This window comes from Ranitomeya variabilis, chromosome 6 (genome assembly GCF_051348905.1).
Source record: "Ranitomeya variabilis isolate aRanVar5 chromosome 6, aRanVar5.hap1, whole genome shotgun sequence".
NCBI lineage: Eukaryota > Metazoa > Chordata > Amphibia > Anura > Dendrobatidae > Ranitomeya > Ranitomeya variabilis.
Window position 1 is genome coordinate 174,757,651 of NC_135237.1, and position 19,082 is coordinate 174,776,732.

Genomic DNA, 19,082 nt, shown 5'->3' on the forward strand with positions numbered 1-19,082 from the left:
ATTCTATCTTTTACTATAGATGCTGCATAAGCTGCATCTATAGTAAAAAGTTGGTCACACTTGTCAAACAGTATGTTTGACAAGTGTGACCAACTTGTCAGTCAGTTTTCCAAGCGATGCTACAGATCGCTTGGAAAACTTAGCATTCTGCAAGCTAATTACGCTTGCAGAATGCTAAAAAAACGCGAAAAAAACGGAAAAAAAACGCAAAAAAAAAAATGCGGATTTCTTGCAGAAAATTTCCGGTTTTCTTCAGGAAATTTCTGCAAGAAATCCTGAACGTGTGCACATACCCTCAATCTACTAAACTGCTTGTGCATGACCTCATCATCTCCCGTCTCAACTACTGCAACATCCTTTTCTGTGGCATCCCTGCTAACACTCTTGCACCTCTCCAGTCCCTCCTTAACTCTGCTGCCTGACTAATCCATCTTTCTCCTCGCCACTCCAGCGCTTCTCCCATCTGCAAATCTCTTCACTGGCTCCCATTCTCTCAGCATATCCTGTTCAAATTACTAATAATGACCTACAAGCCATCCACAACCTGTCTCCTCCATATATCTCTGAACTAATCTCCTGATATCTACCCTCACGTAATCTCCGGTCCTCCCATTACCTCCTTCTCTCCTCCACATTATTCATTCCTCATCTAATCGCCTCCAAGACTTCTCCTGAATATTCCCCATCCTCTGAAATTCTGTGCCCCAACATTTCTGACTATGAACCACATTTGGATCCTTCAGACAGAACCTGAAAACCCACCTCTTCAAGAAAGCTTACAGCCTGCAATTACCCCGCTGCCTCCTCACCACTACTGGAGCTACTGCCTCACCATCACCGGAGCTGCTGCAACCCCCAACCTACTGTCTCCTTCCCCACCATCCTGTAGAATGTAAGCCTGCAAGGACAGGGTCCTCTCCCCTCTTTATCAGTCTGTGATTGTTAGTTTGCTTACTGTAAGTGATGTCTGTAATTTGTATGTAACCCTTTCTCATGTACAGCATCATGGAATCAATGGTGCTATATAAATAAATAATAATAATAATAACTGCTATGTAATAATAGTTATGCTTTCGAGTAACATTTCAGAAAAGACTGTCCTATGTTCACATGAGCAATAACACAATTTATGGCCATTATGTGACTTCTATCCTGCATTATTGCCAGTTTTCCCCTCTACATGTTCTATCTGTAATCTGCAATCCAATGAAAGTTGGGTGGAGGAGATGGGCTGCTTCAGATTTCAACAAAGGATAAGAAAAAACATGTGAAATGAAGACATATGCAAGAAAATTAGTCTGTTTTACACAAATATAAAAATGGAAACTTATATCTGAATGTAGCATTGCTTGTGGAAGTAATTCGACAAACAGTATTTTACCCATAGATTTGGCACTTACTGCATATTCAATTTAGACTGTACCAGCCACATGCTCTAAAGTAAAATATGTATCTGTTATAAGCATGAATAGCAATGTAATCGAGGCAAAATATAGTTTCTCTATTTTCATTATAGACAGACCTATGAAATTTCTTGCTTTCAAAATAGAAAGTCATGCAGTTTCACATTGGCCCTAACAAAAGCAGGATTCTTCGCTCTACAAAGAATCATACTCCTTCCCTCTTACACAGGATTCATGACCTGCGCAGAAGAAAAAGTTACATGGTTCACATTAAAAAGAAAATTCAATAGGTCTCCTGAAAGAAGGAAAAGTGTTCAAAGACGGTAGTTATCTCCTAAGGGAAAGGAAAAAAAAACAAATCCCACTGTGTAGAATAGAGACCTATTAGTTGGACATCAAGCTATCTATGACAGTTCTTCCTGAAAGGCACAACCAATAATTCTGTTTTTCGTTTTTGTTTTTTTCCCAGAAATAAGCCTTGAATAATTGAAGGGGGTTATCCTGAAATTCTTCAACATATTCAATACATTTTCAAATCTTCTTCAACAACATGAACAATGATGTATTTATTAACAAGTGTAATTGGTGCGTTACAATAAGGTTTATATTATCTAGCATCAACAAACCTTAGAAATGGATATGTGGCTATTAATAAATAGCTAAACTTTCATTATTTTCTTTCATAATTTTATGAAACATGAAAAGCTGAAAAATTTTTCAAATCCCATTATTAGGGAATAAGGGCCTGATACAAGACCAGCGTTGTTCACATCAGTCATGATGAGTACAAGGGCTGGGGTCAGACGCTCCTGATCAGGCTCAGACTTGCCCACCAGAGAAACGGAGGATTCTCTGATGGGCCCAGGCACTGACACCTGCTGGCATACTATGCCAGCAGCTACCTAGGGACCCCAATGCTTCAAGGGCCCCCACTTCTCCAGGGGCCCTCAGCCAGGGGCTATGGGGCCCCAGAGTCAAGGGGGACCCCTGTGCCAGCCTAGCAACAGTTGGAGACAGGATTCTGTCCCCGCTGCTAATGAATATTCATGCTTCCCCACGCCCCTATGGGCTTGGAGAAGCGTGAATACCATTTCTATTTAATAGTGGGCAGCGTTAGCCACAGGCTGCAGTAAACACTGTCCGCATGTAAATCCCCACCACTGCACCACAAACACACACAAAGCACCGCACCACATATACATACACAGGCACTCAGACACACAGCGCAGCACATCCTGGCATCCTGCTTCCTGTCTGAGATAGCCCAGCTGGATGATGTCATCATCCAGCACGCTGTTTCAGACAGGAAGCTGCCGGTGAGGAAGAGGCTGCCGGGATGTGTTGTGCTGCTGCTATGGGGAGGTGAGCTGTGCTGTGTGTCTGTGTGCCTGCGTATGTGTATGTGGTGCAGTGCTTTCTGTGCAAGTGTGAGAGAGTGATGCGGTGCTATGTGTGTGTGAGAGAGGGGTGGTGGGGAAAGACAATGATATTGGTGGGGGGAGGCAATGATGCAGGTGATGTGCAATGATGGCGGTGGAGGGATACAATGATGGAGGTGATGGGCAATGATGGTGAGGGGAGGAAATGATGGAAGTGATGGGCAATGATGGTGAGGGGAGGCAATGATGGTGGGGGAGGCAATGATGGAGGTGATGGGCAATGATGGAGGTGATGGGCAATGATGGTGGGGAGGCACTAATGGAGGTGATTAGGCAATGATAGTGGGGGAGGCAATGATGGAGGTGATGGGCAATGATGGTGGTGGGGGGAGGCAATAATGGAGGTGATGGGCAATGATGATGAGGGGAGGCAATGATGGAAGTGATGGGCAATGATGGTGAGGGGATGCAATGATGGAAGTGATGGGCACTGATGGTGGGGGAGGCAATGATGGAGGTGATGGGAAATGATGGTGGTTGGGGGAGGCAATAATGGAGGTGATGGGCAATGATGATGAGGGGAGGCAATGATGGAAGTGATGGGCAATGATGGTGAGGGGAGGCAATGATGGAAGTGATGGGCAATGATGTTGGGGGAGGCAATGAAGGAAGTGATGGGCAACGATGGTGGGGGAGGCAATGATGGAGGTGATGGGCAATGATGGAGGTGATAGGCAATGATGGTGGGGGAGGCAATGATGGAGGTGATAGGCAATGATGGTGGGGTGGCAATGATGGAGGTGATGGGCAAATATGGTGGGGTGAGGCAATGATAGAGGTGATTAGGCAATGATAGAGGTGATTAGCCAATGATGGAGGTGTTGGGCAATGATGGAGGTGATGGGCAATGATGGTGGGGGAGGCAATGATGGAGGTGATAGGCAATGATGGTGGGGGAGGCAATGATGGAGGTGATGGGCAATGAAGGGCGGAGGCAATGATGGAGGTAAGTATGCAATGATGGTGGAGGAGGCAATGATGGAAGTGATGAAAAGGGCAATGATGGTGGTGGGGGAGGCAATGATGGAGGTGATAAAATGGACAATAATGGTGGTGGGGGAGGAGGCAATGATGAAGGTGGTGGAGTGGGCAGTGATGGGGGTGGTGGGGGAGAATGATGGGGTGGTGGGGAAGAATGCAATGATGGAGGTGGTGATGAGGACAATGATGGGGTGCAGAGGGGCTGCATTATACTTTTTGAGGGGGCTACATTATATTCTGTGGGGGACTGCATTAGTCTCAGGGGACTACATTACATTTTGGGGGGCTACATCATACTATATGAGGGGGCTACAGTATACTCTATGGGGAGCTGCATTATATTCTGTGGTGGGCTGCATTCTACTATATGAGGGGGGCTGCATTATACCATATGAGGGTGCTACATTATAGTCTATGGTGGGGACTGCGTTATACCTGAGGGGGCTGCATTATATTTTGTGGGGTGCTGCATTATATTCTATGAGAGGGGGCTGCATTATATTTTATAAGGGGGACTGCATTATTTTATGATGGGGCGACATTATATTCTATGAGGGGGCTACCCCTCTTTGATTCTACCCCAACCCCTGCTAGATAATTAAGTTCTGTACTACCTTATATTATACCCTGATAGTAGCATGTTTTACCACACAATTGGTGGTCTTTTATTTATTTCTATGTAGCTACATCATGGGCCCCAAGAGTGATATTCTCTGGTGGGCCCAAGGTGCTCCAGTCCAATGCTGCTCCTGATTCATGAAGAGGCATGTGCCTCTTCATGAATCAGGAGTGCTGGAAAAGTGTTGTGCACCTCTGTGTACTCCCCACCACAAATCCAATGAGTGGAGTAGCGAAAGCCACCACTTGTGATGACTTTGATAAATGGAAATTGCCACACCCCCAACCCACACCAGTTTGTTGTAGCTTGACGAAATGGTGTGAGAACTCCAAAAGACGCATATGTTTAGTGCACCCGCCATTTGTGTCAATATTCTGTAACTTTTAAAAGCTTTATACACCAGAATAATGGCACAAAAGCATTGATGAACGGGGCCCTAAATCTTTTTTCCTGTAAAAAAAAAATTTTGTAAGTAGCTTTGAAACTCATGCATTTACCCGTCTAGTTGCCTGCCTTCTGCTGCATTGATCTCATTTGGAGTACAGATGATGGCAGCTGTCTCTTTGTCTGAGTGTTGTGGTTTATCCCTGGAGGTAGTGAGACACAGGGACTAATCTGACCATTTTACTGCCATCATCTGTACTCCAAATGAATATGTTCTAATAGCATTGAAGCTAAAGGCAGGAAAGTATACTTTGGGAAAGGTAGGGGTTTGGAAACCACCTACAAGCATGTTTTTTTCTACTGGAATGAAACACCGGATTACGTACCGGTAATGCTCTTTTATAGAGCCACGACAGCACCCACTGAGAGAGGGGATCCGCCCCTAGGAACAGGAAACCCTACGGAGAGATAAAAGGGGCGGTCCCCCTCGCTCCCACAGTTTGGGTTACAGAGATTGCGAGGAACCGCCCAACAGTTTTAGTAGGTAATTCTTATACCATCATTTATCTTAACGTAATTACGTATATTTACAAGAACCAATCACCCTTAACAGTGCTTATATGCAAATTAATATATATAAGGGAGGGAAGTGAAGGGGTGCTGTCGTGGCTCTATAAAAGAGCATTACCGGTACGTAATCTGGTGTTTTCTCTTCGCCACGACAGCACCCACTGAGAGACTTTCAGAGATAGTTATTTGGGGGGGATTATCGTGTTAAGAACTGATCTACCGAAACACAAGTCAGTGGAGGCAGATAAATCTAGTCTATAGTGACTATAGAAGGTAGTAGGAGAAGACCAGGTTGTGGCCTTACATATGAGTTCTATTGGAACCTCTGCTCGTTCAGCCCAGGATGAAGCTATCGCCCGGGTGGAATGTGCCTTCACAGCCTCAGGTGGATTCTCCCCTTTAGACGAATAGGCCAGGTATATCGCTTCCCGAATCCATCGGGATAATGTGCCTTTTGTAACACCAGCTCCTTTCCTTTGACCCTGGAAGGAAAGAAAGAGAGCCCTGCTCTTCCTCCAGGGACTAGTCCTGTCTAGATAAGTTATTACAGCCCTTCTCACATCTAAAGTATGGTACTTTTCTTCTTCCTGATTTGTAGGGTTATTATAGAAGGTAGGAAGAAGAATTTCTTGAGATCTATGGAATTTAGTACACATTTTAGGTAGGTAGGAAGGGTCCGTTTTCAGGACAATTCTATCTGGAAATATTGACATAAAGGGAGGATCTACTGATAGTGCCTGCATGTCACTTACTCTTCTTGCCGATACTAAAGCGACAAGAAGAGCAGTCTTGAGGGAAACGTGTTTAATGTGAGCCGAGTGTAGAGGCTCGAAAGGGTGATCTGTCAAGGCTTCAAGGACTAAATTAACATCCCAAGGAGGTAAGCGGGGAATTTGAACTGGTTCTGATCTTTGGCAGGCTGAAATAAATCTGGCTATCCACCTATCACCCGCAACGTTGTGACTATACAGGGCCCCTAGTGCAGAGACTTGTACCTTTAAGGTACTAACTGAAAGGCCTAAATCACGTCCTTTCTGGAGAAACTCTAAAATAGTAGAGACTGGAATTTCATTCGACAGGGCCGATGGATAGAGGCTTAGGAATTTTCTCCACACTCTTACATAGATAGATGTAGTGGATTTTTTCCTACTTAATAATAAGGTATTGATCACGTTATCAGAGAAGCCTCTTAATTTTAACAGCTGCCTCTCAAATTCCAGGCTGTCAATCGTAGACCCTTCACCTGAGGGTGGTTGAAGGGCCCCTGGAAGAGAAGATCCTGATCCTCTGGGAGAATCCATGGATCTGAGATGGACATGGCTCTGAGCAGGGAGAACCATGGTCTCTTTGGCCAAAACGGAGCAATAAGGATTATATTCGCTCTGTCCTCCCTTATCTTCCTGATCACTGTTGGAAGAAGTATCAGCGGAGGAAAGGCATATGCTTTCTGAAATGTCCATGGAACCTGGAGAGCATCGAGAATATCGGGATTGTCGGTTCGGAACATTGAAGCGAATCTTTTTAACTGCCTGTTGTCTCTCGCAGCGAAGAGATCTACTTCGGGTATGCCCCATTTCATGGCTATCATTTTGAAAATCCGATGATTTAGAACCCACTCGCCCTGGTGGAGGGTATGACGACTGAGGAAGTCTGCTTTTGAGTTGTCCACTCCGCTGACATGAAGCGCTGATAGGGACGGAAGATGTTCTTCGGCCATAGTTAGGATGTCTTCGGCTATAGACATGAGAGAGCCTGATCTTGTTCCTCCTTGATGATTGATATAAGCTACTGATGTCATGTTGTCTGATAGAATTCTGGTATGTGTTCCGTGTAGCTGCGGAAGGAATTCACATAGGGCATGATAGATAGCTTTTAGCTCTCTTTTATTAGATGAGTCGTCTGACTCCGCAATTGACCATAGTCCTTGGACTAACTGGTCTCCTAAGTGTGCTCCCCAACCACTAGGACTGGCGTCCGTAAATATTGTGTTCGAGGGTTTAATTACCCAGGGAACTCCGGTAACCAGATGATTTGGTTCTAGCCACCAGTTTAGAGATTGGATTACTTCACTAGAAAGGGAGATTTTACCATCCAAATGCCCTTGTTATTTTACCTCTTCATGTAAAATTGTATACTGTAAACGCCTCGAATGGAACTGAGCCCAAGGTACAGCTGAGATACACGATGTGAAGGAGCCAAGAAGGGACATGCCTTCCCGCAAGGAAATTAAAGGTTTATTTATTACCGACTGGACCTTATTTCTAACCGTTATTTGTTTAGTTTCTGGGAGAAAACATCTCTGGCTTATAGAGTCTAATATAATCCCCAGAAATGTTTGCCGAGTTGTTGGGAATAGCCTAGATTTTTCCCAATTTATTAGCCACCCTAATCTCTGTAGAGTTGAAATCATATCACTCAATCGTTGCCGACATTGAGAAGGGGAATTTCCCACTACCAAAAGGTCGTCTAGGTATGGGATTATTAGGGTGTCTTTTAATCTTAGATATGACATAACCTCCGACATTAGTTTAGTGAATACTCTTGGGGCTATTGATAGTCCAAAGGGCATTGCTGTATACTGAAAGTGCCGAATACATCCCTTCAATACAATTGCCACGCGGAGATATTGTTGGTGTTCCATAAAGATTGGTAGATGATAATACGCATCTTTAAGGTCAAGAACCATCATAAAGCAATGGGGAAACAGGAGTTTTATGGTGGATCGGATAGACTCCATTTTAAAGGTTTGATTTTCTAAGAAGGTGTTTAACTTTCTAAGGTTTATAATGGTTCTGAATGATCCATCCGGTTTTGGTATTAAAAATAAAGGGGAATAAAACCCTTTACCCTCCTGAAGAAATGGAACTTCCACCAAAACCCCCTTGGATAGAAGATTCATTACTTCTTGCTCCAACGCCTCCTGTTGCGATTGTGATTTTAATTAAGTCAATAGAAATTAGTCCGGAGGAACTCGGGAAAATTTTAATTTTAAGCCAGAGGTGACGAGATTATTTGCCCAACTATTTGATGTTATCTGCCGCCATTTATCTGAGAAGGAGGACAATCTACCTCCCACAGGTAGATCCGCTCTAACGGGGTTTGTCCTCAGGTTTGAAAGGGCGCTTCCCAAAGAATGCACCTCTTTGTTTGTTGTCTCTAGTGGCCCAGCGGTCTTGGTTCTTAAAATCTTTCCTCCTATTAAACACGGGCTTCCGGAACGCTCTCATATAGGACGGAAGGTAATTAACATTAGGGAAGCCCTTCTTTCTCTCTCCCGCTTTGGTTAAGATCTCGTCCAGTTTAGTACCAAACAGGTACTCACCCTGACATGGGAGGCCACACAATTTGGATTTTGTCTGGGGATCACCCTTCCATCCTTTAAGCCACAGGGCTCTACGTGCTGCGTTCGTGAGGCCCGCTGACTTGGCTGCCAGGCGTATGGAGTCAGCAGATGAGTCCGCCAGGAAGGCTGTAGCCCCTCTGATCAGGGGTATAGAGGACATTAATTTGTCTCTAGAGAGACCGCTTTTTAGTCCTTCCTCCAAGTCATTCAGCCAGACTAGCATGGACCTGGCGGTGCATGTAGCCGATATTGCCGGCCTAAAGGCTCCCGTACATGACTCCCAGGCTCTTTTTAAAAGAGAGTCAGTTTTACGGTCCAGTGGGTCTTGCAATGAGCCCGAATCCTCCACAGGCAGTGAGGATTTTTTGGATGTGGATGCCACTGCTGCATCCACCTTCGGGGCTTTTGACCATGATGAGAATTCTTCATCATTGAAGGGATAACGCCTTTTTGAGGTTGGTGGTAAACCCCTTTGCCCCTGGCTTTCCCACTCTTTTTTGATTAGATCTTTTACCGCTGATTTTACAGGAAAGGAGGGCCTTTTCCTTTCTGACAGACCAGCGAACATAATATCTTGCTGCGTTCTAGGGACCTTAGAATCTTCAATGCCCATGGTGTTGCAAACGGATTTTACCAGGTTATCGATGCTATCGGTGGGAAAGCATGTATCTTGATCCTCATCTGAGGAAACGTATTCGCGGGAGATGTCAGAGTCTGCATTTTCTCTATCAGACGACTGGTCAAACATAGGGGAAACATACCCCTTTCTTCCCTTAGTACGCGGCCCTTTGTCAGAACCACGTAGGGCTTGTAATTCCTCCCTGATCATGACTCTAATGTCTTCTGATTTAACCGAGGCTTCTTCCCGTAAGGTAGAGTCAATACACGGTTTACAAAGCCTCTTTTTGTGACTATCCGGAAGGGGCTGGAGACATAACGCACACTGCCTGTGTTTCGTTTTTTCAGTCCTTTTGGCCTAGGGTGTATAGAGGGAGAGGGAACAATAATCAGCCTAATAGGGTAAATATACACTCACCCCAGTGAAGCTGTCTGTGGAGGTACCGGCTGATGAGGAGGAGACTGAGGCACAGGTTGAGGAATAGCTCGATCCGACTTGCTCTTCCTAGAAGATCCGCTCTGTTTAGAGCAGCTGGTGCTGGCATGGCTGCGTGGAGTGTATGCGGTGGCTTCAATAGAAGACATCACAGGGTCCTGCGCAGAATCCATAGTGGACGCCGGAGCGATATTGCCGGCGTCTTTTCACATGGGGGCCGCCTTCTTCTTCCGGTTGTACCCGGAAGTGCTAATCACTTCCGGGTCGCGGCCATACTCTATGCACCTGCGCTGCCACCGGTATCAGCGCAGGCACCGTCCTCCTCCTCCATAACCCCGGAAGCTTACCTGTACTTCCGGGGGAATACACTGGGGCTCCACGCTGTCTATGCGCCCGCCGAGGACGGCGCGACGCTGACCGTACCACAGCGCTTGCTCCCGCAGACGATTCCGGATGGCACCTCGTGAGCCAGCAACCGCCCGTCCTGGCCTCACGGCGTCTGCCAGCAGAGGGGGGAAACTGACCCAGGACCCCCGACGCTGCTTCCAGCTCTGGAGCCCTTGCCGTCCTCAAAGGTAAACTGCGCAAGCGGCATCCAGGCTGGGTATCCTCTTCTCTCCGTGGATTCCCGTAGGAACAGGAAACCAAACTGTGGGAGCGAGGGGGACCGCCCTTTTATCTCTCCGTAGGGTTTCCTGTTCCTAGGGGTGGATCCCCTCTCTCAGTGGGTGCTGTCGTGGCGAAGAGAAAAACAAGTGTCCTAATAAAGTAATTTTCAGGGTAAGTTCACACAGGGTGCTTTTGCTGCATTTCTTTCTGCAGCAAAACCTGATCATCTTGGCAGAAAAGAAGCTGCGCCAAAAACTCAGGTTTAGGTGCGTTTTTTGCTGTGTTTTTGATGCGTTTTTTCATGCTTTTTTTTTCTCTTTATGCATGCCAATAAAGTTGAGTGCACACAGAGATAAAAAACAACTTCCTGTAGATAGAATGAATAGATCAATAGAATGAATAGATAGATTGATGGAATAGATAGATTGATGGAATAGATAGATTGAAAGAATAGATAGATTGATAGATAGATTGATAGAATAGATAGAATAGATAGAATAGATACATTACCTGTGGTATCCTCTTCACTGGCATCTTCCCACTGTCCAGAGGTTACCACTAGTCACCGAGCCTGAGCCCGCTGTGTCTCATTCATTCCCCAGTAGCTTACAGCCGGGAGCGGTCACATTAGCAGCTCTCCCGGTTGTAAGTTTTATCTCCCCCAGATACTGCATGGGACACTCGTTTCATTAGGCCGGGGTCACACTAGCGTGTTTTACGGACGTATGAGAGGCGCAGAAAATACGCATTGCACACGGTAAAATGATTCTCTATGGCCCAGCTCCTATCTAGCGTATTTTACGCATCAGTATTTTACGGTCTTGTACGGCCATAGACAATCGCAGCATGCTGCATTTGTCAGCGTATTGCGCCAAAAATACGCCAATGAAAGTCTATGGGGGCGAGAAAAATACGGAATGCACATGGACCATGCGTGTGACTTGCGAGAAATACGCAGCGGTGTTCTATAGAAAAGCCGGTAATTCAGTGCGGTGTACAGTAAAATCAAACTGACAGGTTAGAATAGAATAGATAAAATAAATGTCTACACATAGTATAGGGAGATATATCTATGTCATTGAGACACACACATATATCTATATACATATATATATATATATATATATATATATATATATATATATATATATATATTTATGTTTAATACAGCGCAAGATGGCTTAAAAGCCGGTAATTCAATTGCCGGTTTTTGCTATCTCCTTCACAAACCCGACAGGATATGGGACATGGATTACATACAGTAAACCATCTCATATCTCTTCTTTTATTACATATTCCTCTTTACTAATGTTAGAAGTGTATGTGTGTTAAATTTGGGGGCTCTAGCTGTTTAAATAAAGGGTTAAATCATGGAAAAAATTGGCATGGGCTCCCGCGCAATTTTCTCCGCCAGAGTGGGAAAGCCAGTGACTGAGGGCAGATATTAATAGCCTAGAGAGGGACCATGGTTATTGCCCCCCTCTGGCTAAAAACATCTGCCCCCAGCCACCCCAGAAAAGGCACATCTGGAAGATGCACCTATTCTGGCACTTAGCCTCTCTCTTCCCACTCCCCTGTAGCAGTGGGATATGGGGTAATTAAGGGTTAATGTCACCTTGCTATTGTAATGTGACATTAAGCCAGGTTAATAATGGAGAGGTGTCAATTAAGACACCTATCCATTATTAATCCAATAGTAGTAAATGGTTAATAAAACACACACATTAGGAAAAAGTATTTTAATTAAATAAAGACACATGTTGTTGTAATATTTTATTATACTCTCAATCCAACTGAAGACCCTTGTCTCCTGTAACAAAGTTAAAATAAAAAATCAACAATATCCCATACCTTCCGTCGTTACAGTCAATTCCCACGATGTAAATCCATCTGAAGGGGTTAAATTAATTTGCAAGCAGGAGTCCTGCTAATGCAGCTGTGTTTCTGCCTGTAAACTTTGGGGAATGAATGGAGTGCAGGGGAACGTAGTTGCCTAGACTCGCGGTGATGCGCCCCCTGCTGGCATAAACTCATATGAACTCGAGCGTGTGAACATATTCAGAAAATTTCCCACACTCGAGTTCATATGAGGTTATGCCAGCAGGGGGCGCAGCACCGCAAGTCTAGGTAGCTACGTTCCCCTGCTTCCATTCATTCCCCAGATTTTACAGTCAGGAGCACAGCTGCATTAGCAGGCTCCTGGCTGTACAATTACTTAACCCCTTCAGATGGATTTACAGCGTGGGACAAGACTGAATGATGGAAGGTATGGGATATTGTTGTTTTTTTTATTTTAACTTTGTTTCAGGTGACAAGGGTCTTCAATTGGATTGAGAGCATAATAAACTATTACAACACCATGTGTCTTCATTTTATTAAAATACTTTTTTCATAATGTGCGTGTGTTTTATTAACCATTTACTAGTATTCGATTAATAATGGATAGGTGTCTTATTGACACCTCTCCATTATTAACCTGGCTTAATGTCACCTTACAATAGCAAGGTGACATTAACCCTTAATTACCCCATATCCCACCGCTACAGGGGAGTGGGAAGAGAGAGGCTAAGTGCCAGAATAGGCGCATCTTCCAGATGTGCCTTTTCTGGGGTGGCTGGGGACAGATGTTTTTAGCCAGGGGGGGCAATAACCATGGTCCTTCTCTAGGCTATTAATATCTGCCTTCAGTCACTGGCTTTCCCACTCTGGCAGGGAAAATTGTGCGGGAGCCCACGCCTGTTTTTTCCGCGATTTAACCCTTTATTTTAACAGCTACAGCTCCAAAATTTTGCACACACACACACTACTAACATTAGTAGTGAGGAATATGCAAAAAAAAGGGATATGAAATCGTTTACAATTGAATTACCGGCTTTTCTGCTATCTAGCGCTGTATTAAATATAAATATATATATATATATATTTATATATATATATATGTATATATATATATATATATATATATATATATATATATACTGTATATATAGACTGTATATATGTTTTCATGAATATTTCATCCCATGGATCCATTGTATGTCCGTTCTGCAAGCCGGCGGGAAAATCTCGCCGTACGGATGCCATACGGATTACATATGGAGGATGACATGCGCAGAATACGCTGCCACACCCTGCCTATGGATGACATATGGATCACTATTTTGGGAACATTTCTGCGTATTACGCATGTAAAATACGGACTGTATTTCCCTACGCTGAGTGTGACCCCGGCCTTAGACTGCGACGGATCAGGAAGTATACTGTACTTTTGGTTTATTATTTTATTTTTATTTCAGAAAATCGATGGCTTCTCTTGGAATTGCAGAATAATAAAATGGTAAAACTGTGTGGTGTTTTATTTCAATAAAATACTTTTTTCTGCATGTGTGTGTGTTTATTTAACCCTTTAATTACTATAGGATTAGTAATGGATAGGTGTCTCATTGTCAAAAATGGGGGGGACCCCACGCCATTTTTAAAAATTATTTATTTAAATAATTTAAAAAAAAGCGTGAAGACCCCTCTATTCTTGATAACTAACCTTGCTGAAGCTGACAGCTGGGGGTTGCAGCCCCCAGCTATGAGTTTTGTCTGGCTGTTTATAAAAAATAGGGGGGAACCCACGCCGTTTAAAAAAAAAATATTTATTTATAGCCCAAGAGCGGCAGATGAAAGCTTCCATCCGCTGCTCCTGCTCTCACTGTAATTAGAGGCTGTAGGTGTCAGATGATGGGAGCAGCAGTCCCATCAGCTGACACCAGTGATCGTAGGTATAGTTTATACCTCCGATCAAAAGCTGCGCACTCACGCTGTCTTCTGACAGCATGGGAACTGCGGCTCTCTGACCGGCGGAGAGGATTTCCCAGCCGATTAGAAGCGGTGTTTGCCGAACCGTCATGCACATGACAGCAGGTCAAACGTTGTATTGTCGGACCCCCCATTCAAGTGAATGGGGTTCGGGTCCGCTCTGCTGGATGACAGAATGCATGGACACATCATGCAGCCTACCATCTAGATGTAGCAGAGCCAAGTGTGACTTCACATCCGGCTGTTCTTAACTTTTCTGCAGAAAATACGCTGCAAGAAAAGTCATCCTGCGAATTTGCAGCGTTTTTTCATCATCCATTCAAGTCAATGGGTGGAAAACGCTGAAAAAACGCTGGAAAAATGCTGATTACACAAAAAAACAATGTGTGTGCATGAGATTTCTGAAATCTCATAGGCTTTGCTGGTACTGTACAAAGCAGCTGAAAATTTGCATAAAAAAGCAGCAAGAAAACGCAGCAAAAATGCCCTGTGTGAACTTACCCTCAAAGTTGCATACATTTAAAAGCTGGTCTAAATTATTAAGAAAAAAGTTCAGTTACTCTTTAAGTTAGAAATTTAAGGTAGCCAACACTGAGAATAGATAATAGGCCGAAAGGAAGACTATTTACACTGGAACAGACTGTATATTTCATATGTGGAAGTGGGTTTATGGCAGGAATGTTTTGGAATAAAGGACATAATTGAAAGTTAGTAAATGAAGACAGTATGAATGCTGGCAAATTTTCTATAATGAATTAGCCTCTGCTAATCGGTCAAGGTGACAATCACAAGCATGCTCGAGTGAAATCAAAATGCTAAAGACAAGATGTCAAGATAATCCTGGACTTGATCAATATGCTATATTTATGATGTATATACTGTAGCAGCTGTCTGTATGCAGAACATAGAACATTATTACATATTGTATACTGTACTAATTCTCAACTTCAGTTCTTAAAAAGGCTCAGGAATAGGATGGGCAATCCCGAACAGTAAAGTTTGGGGTCTGTACAGAACACCTAGTGTTCGGGCATGGACCCGAAACACCAACTTTGCAAGGAAGCCCGTGTTACTATTCGGGTTCGGCGCCCCAAACATTATTTTTTTCCCACACTGTCATCTGCAAAACAGCGCGAGAAACACCGATGGCTCTGATTGGCAGTAAGATCATTACCGCCTGTCAGAGAGCTGAAGTTCCCATGCTGTTAAATTACAGCATGAGCCATCAGCTCTGACCGGCGGTAAAAAGGTTACTTCTGGTCACATGCATCAGCTGAGGAGAGATTACTACTTCCATGAGCTTACGCCTGCTGATGGTGGCACTGCTGATGGGAGTATTCACTAGTTCATACCTGTGCTAAAAATATATAAATGGATAAATAAATAAATAAAAAATTATGTGGGGGTCTCTTTTATTTTTGATAACCATCGCTGGCAAAGCTGATAGCTGTCAGCTTCATAATAGCTGGTTGTCAAGAATAAAGGGGTCTCCATGCTTTTTTTTTTTTTTTTTTTTAAATAAATAATTTAGAAAATGTCATGGGGGTCCCCCCATTTTTTAAATTAAGCCAAGTTACAGCAGACAGCTGTGGGCTTGTATTCTCAAGCTGGTAAAGGGCCATGATAGCTGCCCGCAGCCACCCCAGAAAAGGTTCATCTCTTAGAAGCCAAAATTCTGGCATTTTTCCCGGCTCTTCCCACATGCCTTAGTGCAGGGGCTAGTGGGGTAATGGTTATGGGGTTGATGTCAGATGTTTTAAGGCTGCTGACGTCAAGCTCACAAGTTACTAATGGAGAGGAGTCTATAAGACACCCCCATTACTAAACCCATAGTTAGATTGTAAAAAACGACACAATCAGAATAAAGTCTTTTTATTGAAAGAAAGATACAGACTCCTTTATTTGAAATAAAAATAAAAAAGAACAGTTATATTCACCTTATCCCCTGTAAAAAACAAAAATAATAACAACCATATACCTCACCTGTACAAAGTGAAAATTAACAATAATCTCTTCAATAACTGGATTACAACCTGAATGGTGCCATGATACAACCATCCAGGCTGAAAACCAGGACAGAATGAGGTGATGTGAGCACAGCTTCAGTGACGAGCGGTGATGTCATAGAGGTAACCACCAGTCACTGAAGGTGCGTTTCCAGGCTTACCTCACGGTGAGCTGTGACGATGAACTGCGATGATCTCAATGAGATCACCGCAAGCACCGTGAGAAATTTCTCAAGTGAAGTGAAGTGCCGGTGAGGATATAGTATGCCAGGGTCTACAAATCCATAATATACCTGTGTATGTATTTTATTCTAGAGGCATGCCTTGTTTTTCTAACCTTTGCTGAAAAATGTCTTGCTAAGCACTGCTTGTATGGGAGAAAATGTCAGCAATACAGTGCTTTAGAGACCTAATAAGAATTTTGCCAAACAAATGTACTAGAAGTGCCTAATATTGATAAAAGGGCCCAGTTTGTGAATAAAGTATATTAAATATTGTTATGTGGTAAGATTAAGCATGGTGGCTCAGTAGTTAGCACTGTAACCCTGGGGTCCTGGGTTCAGGATTTCTACCAAGGACAACATCAGCAAGAAGTTTGTATATTCTCCCTATGTTTGTGTGGGTTTCCTCGAGTTCTCCGGTTTCCTACCATGCTCCAAAGTCATACTGACAGGAAATTTAAATCGTAAGCCCCAATGGGGTCGGTGATGATGATGTCCGTAAAGCGCTGCAGAATATGATGGCACTATATAAGCAAAGCATAATAACTAAAATTAAGACACTTACATGTGTAAACTACATTTAGTTATGTTTCCCTTTTTTATTTTTTAGATGGTGAATAATCCCTTAGCAAACCAGGCAGCAGCTGCAGCCGCTGCCATGGGCTCCATAGCAAGTTCACAAGCATTTGGGAATGCACTCTCCAGTCTGCAAGGGGTTACTGGTCAGCTAGTCACAAATGCACAAGGACAGGTATGTATGAGTTTTTAGTCAATGTTTTTTCATTAATATAATTGTCATGTATAAGGAATTACATAAAAAGAAGTAAATATGGAGCACCTGACAATTATTGAAAAATGGCGTTCTCACTGTTCTGTGGTTCAGTCATGGATGACGTTGTCATAGATTGTGAAGTCAAACTGATTTCTGTAGAAACTTCATCTACTTTATGGGTAAATTCCCAATGGTCAGATTTGTTTGCTACTGTGGATTTTGCAAGTGCAACTCTACACACAAAAAACAGTTTCATTCAATACATCTTTAAAGACTACCAAATAATTTTACATCACTGAAATAATTTCCAGAGATATACAGTCTGAAAATAGGTTTGCTTTAGCAGTGTGTTTTTTTATTGTTCTGTAAATTTATAAGAAGTCAAGAAAGTTTCGGGCAATATTTCAGTTTATTTTGTTTGTGACCGGTAGGCGCCAATGAGATATTTTCCCCAAGATGTAATTGTTTTTCATGGAAATGGAAGCATTTTCTGTCACAATAGTAGGATCCCATTAATGTAAATGGGATACATTAGGGTACGTGTAGACAACGTCTTTTTCTTGTGGGTGAGCCATTAAGATTTTCAAGACATCAGCAATTTTTCCTGAAGCATCTTTATTTAGCATTTTTTTACATCATCGTACTTTATGCACATTTTTTATTTTAATTTTCTGAATTTTTTTTTTCATTCATGATCAATGAAGAAGCTACTCACATTTTCTCAAGCATGCATGCTGCTATAATCCTCAAGACACCAGTGCATCTTCCAGGTGGCATTTGAGCCTTCCCATTGACTTGTACACAGCGTCTCTAGAGAGGAAGCTGCCTGAAGAATGGTCAGCGTACTTCAGTTAACCGCTTGATGTCTTAGGAAATCTGAAGTGGTTATAAGACACTCAAAATACGGAACCTATAAACAGCAAGACATTTTTATATGGAAATGCATATATTGAGCATGACTGCGCATTCCAAGATGGGACCTCCGAGATACCAGGCCTCTCTCCTACCCCCTGATCCCTATACCCCGTAACTATTAATACCCCCCAAAATTAAAACACGACCATTATTTCTTTTTTGGATAATTTGGCCACAGCGGCCATTTTATTAATAACAAACATAAACAACCATTTATACATTTGTATAAAAACTTGAGGGGAGGGTTCTTGGAGCTAATAAATAGGCAAAAGCCCAAAACCAACATGAAAAAACCCTTCTTTACCCTCAGCCGTAACCACCAGCTCGAGGGCACCGTGTAACCCGTTTACCGGGCAAACCAACCCCAAAGCTCCCGAGGTAAAATCCCCGTCCAGAGCCAGTAAACCAAAGCCAGATCAACCCCATGAAACCAACTCCAAGAACCCCGCCCCCCGCCAAACCAGCCACTGTGACGACAGTATGACATAAACCCCAACAAAAACACAAAATTAGCCCCTAATTCCCCCAACTATACTTCCGTTACCCTTACAAAACGCCCAAAGCAAGGACCAAAACAAGAAAGGGTGGGTGGGCTTCACAGGTCAGATAACTAACCGTAATGGCCCCCTTTCCCGCACTTTCCTATAGCCCGCCCCATAACTCTAGGCCACCCCCCTACTCCTCCCCCATCCTCTAAACCAATCACCTCCACCCGCATTATTATTTAAAAATTGCTCCCCTGCGTTCCCTTGGCAACGCAGTCATGGGGGGCTTTCGTTAACTCCGTTCCTACAGCCCCCCCTCTTGACTGCGCATTCCAAGATGGGACCTCCGAGATACCAGGCCTCTCTCCTACCCCCTGATCCTTATACCCCGTAACTATTAATACCCCCCAAAATTAAAACACGACCATTATTTCTTTTTTGGATAATTTGGCCACAGCGGCCATTTTATTAATA

General features: G+C 43.5%; 1 protein-coding gene across 3 annotated transcripts in view; it reads left to right on the top strand.

The window, feature by feature from the left end:
- The window catches only part of POU6F2 (POU class 6 homeobox 2), an 854,440-nt gene that overhangs the window by 717,663 nt on the left and 117,695 nt on the right, over nt 1-19,082 (top strand). For all 3 annotated transcript variants that reach the window (XM_077269273.1, XM_077269271.1, XM_077269274.1), the window contains exon 6: nt 17,047-17,187. In XM_077269273.1, the coding sequence (XP_077125388.1) occupies nt 17,047-17,187 (141 nt within the window). The remainder of the gene's footprint in view (nt 1-17,046; nt 17,188-19,082) is intronic.